At 39.2% G+C, this 4,524-nt stretch overlaps 1 protein-coding gene across 1 annotated transcript in view; it reads left to right on the forward strand.

Moving 5' to 3' along the window:
• LOC108294057 (WD repeat and HMG-box DNA-binding protein 1) overlaps positions 1-4,524 on the forward strand; it is a 50,465-nt gene that overhangs the window by 14,011 nt on the left and 31,930 nt on the right. The window contains exons 3-4 of the mRNA XM_037733975.1: positions 1,257-1,368; positions 3,920-4,071. Coding sequence (XP_037589903.1) covers positions 1,257-1,368; positions 3,920-4,071 — 264 coding nt within the window. The remainder of the gene's footprint in view (positions 1-1,256; positions 1,369-3,919; positions 4,072-4,524) is intronic.

Consider the following 4,524-nt stretch of genomic DNA (forward strand, 5'->3'; position numbering starts at 1 on the left):
TTTTTTTGAGATGTAGTTTCACTCTTGTTGCCCAGGCTGGAGTGCAGTGGTGGATCTCGGCTCACCACAACCTCTGCCCCGGGTTGAAGTAATCCTGCCTCAGCCTCCTGAGTAGCTGGGATTACAACCATGCACCAGCATGCTCAGCTATTTTTTATATTTTTAGTAGAGACGGAGTTTCTTCATTGGTCAGGCTGGTCTCGGAACTTGTGACCTCAGCTGATCCACCCGCCTCGGCCTCTCACAATGTGGGGATTACAGGCGTGAGCCACACCACCCGCCCACTCATCTTTTTCACATTCTTACAAATAAATAATTTTATGCTGGCCAAGCGTGGTGGCTCATGTCTGTAATCCCTTAACTTTGGAAGGTGAAGGCAGGCAAATCCCTTGACCCCAGGAGCTCAAGATCAGCCTGGGAAATGTAGGGTTACCCTGTCTCTGCAAAAAATAAAAAAATTGGCTGGGTGTAGTGGCTCACGTCTGTAATCCAAGCACTTTGGAGGCCAAGGCGGGCGGATCACCTGAGGTCTGGAGTTCAAGACCAACCTGACCAACATGGTGAAACCCCGTCTATAAAAAAATAAAATAAAATAAAATAAAATTTAAAAATTAACCAAGCATGGTGGCACGTGCCTGTAGTCCCAGCTACTTGGGAAGCTGAGGTGGGTTGATCACTTGACTTTGGGAGGCGGAAGGTGTAGAGAGCTGTAATTGTGCTACTGACTGGGCAACGTAGTGAGACTCTGCCTCAAAATTTTATAATTTTATGCCAAAGAAGAACTAGAGTATTAAACTCATCTTTTATTTTATAGAAGGAAATTAGCAGTTTGTTTTTAGGGTTTGTGTGTATAAAATGAGAAAAAATACTAATGTCTTCACTTCATTAAAAAGTGATAAATATAGAGGTAGCTTATGTCTGAAACTAGGTGACTTTTTTTTCCCTTGAGATAGAGTCTTGCTCTGTTGCCCAGGTTGGAGTGCAGTGGTGCCATCATGGTTCACAGCAGCCTTGACCTCCTAGGCTCTAATGATCCTCCCACTGCAGCCTCCAAAGTAGCTTGTACTACAGGTACACACAACCATGCCTGGCTAATTTAAAAATTTTTTTGTAGAGACTAGGCCTCTCTGTGTTACCCAGGCTAATCTCAAACTCCTGGCCTCAAGTGATCCTCCCACCTTCGATTCCCAAATTGCTAGCATTAGAGGCATGAGGCACTATGTCCAATGACTTTAATTTGTTTCTTTTCTTCACAGCTTTATTGTGACTTGTGGAAGTGATGGCGATGTGAGGATTTGGGAAGACTTGGATGATGATGATCCTAAGTTCATTAATGTTGGAGAAAAGGCATATTCATGTGCTTTGAAGGTAGTAGAAAGAGTTATATCAATTGATATGAAATGATACTGGCATATGATTTTTATGCTTGAGGGAAAAATATTTTTGAATATAGATATACCTTTTTTTATCTCATGAAATAATATTTTTAAATGCATGATAATGCCTTAACTTGCCCCACCAATTTTTTTGGTTTTGAAATGGGATCTTGCTATGTTGCCCAGACTGGTCTCAAACTCCTGGGTTCAAGCAGTCCTCCCAATTTAGCCTCCCGGGTAGCTAGGACTGCAGGTGCATGCCGCCATACCTGACCACCCCAAAATTTCAAAGGTAAACTGAGTGATTTATTAAAGGTGATTAATGGATAGGAATGGTGGACCAATTAAAATATATGCAAGAAAGGCTGGACACGGTGGCTCATGCCTGTAATCCCAACTTTTTGGGAGGCTGAGGTGGGAGAATCACGAGGTCAAGAGATGGAGACCATCCTGGCCAACATGGTGAAACTCCGTCTATACTAAAAATATAAAAACTAGCTGGATATGGTGGTACATGCCTGTAGTCCCAGCTACTAAGGAGGCTGAGGCAGGAGAATCACTTGAACCTGGGAGGCAGAGGTTGCCGTGAGCCAAGATTGCACCACTGCACTCCATCCTGTGATGACTTTTAACTTGAGTGTATTGTGTTTAGGTTGAAAAATCTTTCCACATAGTTCATATGTTTTCCAAACCCAGACACATTTAAGGTAGATAAGATGGTGTTTAGATACTCTTTTTAAAATGGTCATATAAAACTGGAAAATACATTCCTAGAAGAAAAAACATAAATGACCAACATACATTCAATGTAAGTTAAATCTTACTAATAAGCAAAGAAGTGCAAAACTGAAAATTGGAGACTTTTTTCCCCATAAGATTGGCAAGGTTGAGAAATATTGCTAATCTCAGTTATAGTGAGGGCTTTGACTAGCAAGTTTTATCATATACAGTGACTGGATATATAAATGAGAAACTTTTTTTTAGAGCAAATTGATACTGTATATTAAAATTAAAATGCACACAGTCATTTCTGGCTATTTTCAGGTTTATATGGAAAAGGATATTAATAAAATCACAATTCATAATAGCAATTCTAATAATACTCTTCAATAGCAAAAGTTAGAAACAATTGAAGGGTCCTTCGATAGAAAATTTATTTTATAAATTTTGTTAGAACCATATAATGGAATACTATGCAGCCACTACAAAAATATAGTATCTCTATTGATTTTCGTCCGAAAAGATATTTATAATAAGTTGAAAATTAAGTTTACAATAAGTTGAAAAAGAATGAGATTCAGAACAATTAATATACTGTAGCCTGTTTCTTAAAATAAATACATATATATACACACACACAAACACACACACACGGATATAAAAAAAATTAAGACGACTTAACCTCAAAATGTTAATGGAGATTACTTCATAAAATTAGGAATTCATCCTCTACTCAGGATGTTTTTGGTTTTTTTGTTTTTTTTGGTACGGAGTTGCACTCTTGTTGCCTAGGCTGGAGTGTGATAGTGTGATCTCAGCTCTCTGCAACCTCTGCCTCCTGGGTTCAAGCGATTGTCCTGCCTCAGCCTCCCAAGCAGCTGGGATTACAGATGCCCACCACCATGCCCGGCTAATTTTTTTGTATTTTTAGTAGAGACGGGATTTTACCATGTTGGCTAGGCTGATCTCGAACTCCTGACCTCAGGTGATCCACCAACCTCAGCCTCTCAAAGGACTGGGATTATAGGTCTGAGCTACCACACCCAGCCCAGTATTTTCATATTGTTATTTTTTTCCTTTCAGTGAGCATGTACTGCCTTTGTATATGAAAAAGACTGTAAAGGAGAAAAAAGTAAACATGGTCTTGTATTAGTTTGCTAAGGCTGATGTAACAAATTAACACAGATTTAGGGGCTTAAAACAATAGATAATTATCAGAAAGCAAGTTCAGAAGGCAGCAAGTCTGAAATCAAGGTTTCGTCATGATTGGCTTTTCCCAAGGCTCCGAGGGAGAATATGTTCTATTCCTGTCTTCTGGGTTCTGGTGGTGTGGCAATCTTCAACATTCTTTACCTTGTAGATACATCACTCCAGTCTCTGCCATGGATTCTACATTTAGACTTTAAAAAGACATGTAATGATTTTGTTGTGGAAACATAGGGCAATGCTGTTGTGGCCACTGTGGCCATGCCTTCTCATTTTGAGACTAGCTCTGTTTTCTCTGAAAAGCTCGCTTGAATCTCCTTCATTTTATTGACACTTAGGACCCATAAAAATACTATTCAAATATTTTTCTTACCAGAAGTAAAAGAAAAATTAGAGGCTAAAGGATTGGCTGGTAAAGGTACAATTCACTTTTGTAAAGCTAGCAAGTTTTTTTTGTTAATGTACATTTCAGCAAAGTTGTACATTTAGTGGTAATTTTTCTCTTGATATGAACTACATTTTTAAGGTTTTTTTGTTTTTTACCAGATTTTTAACTATGGAGAGACTCCCAGTTGATTTGGATTTGTTTTGCTAATGTTTCTTAATTTTTCTTTTAGAATGGAAAGTTGGTCACTGCAGTTTCTAATAATACTATTCAAGTCCACACATTTCCTGAAGGAGTTCCAGATGGTATATTGACTCGCTTCACTACAAATGCAAACCATGTGGTCTTTAGTGGGGATGGTACTAAAATTGCTGCTGGATCTAGGTAAGGCTCTTTGACATCAGAAAAGGAAATAATGTTAGAACAAAAGACCTCTTTTATTTGTTTCAGGGTAATGTTTTCAGGGCTGTCACTTAATTTTTTGTTGTTGTTTCATCATATATATTTTATCTAGTAAAGGTCTTTGAGGACAAACTTGTGCTTCTTTATGAATTGAAATATATTCCTTTAGCCAGGTGTGGTGGCTCATGCCTGTAATCCTAGCACTTTGAGAAGCCAAGGCAGGCAGAACACCTGAGCTCAGGAGTTCAAGACTAGCCTGGCCAACATGATGAAACCTCATCTCTATTAAAAATACAAAAGACGGCCGGGCGCGGTGGCTCACGCCTGTAATCCCGGCACTTTGGGAGGCTGAGGCGGGTGGATCACGAGGTCAAGAGATCGAGACCATCCTGGTCAACATGGTGAAACCCCGTCTCTACTAAAACTACAAAAAAT

This window comes from Cebus imitator, unplaced genomic scaffold, assembly GCF_001604975.1.
Source record: "Cebus imitator isolate Cc_AM_T3 unplaced genomic scaffold, Cebus_imitator-1.0 Scaffold560, whole genome shotgun sequence".
In the NCBI taxonomy this organism is placed as follows: Eukaryota; Metazoa; Chordata; class Mammalia; order Primates; family Cebidae; genus Cebus; species Cebus imitator.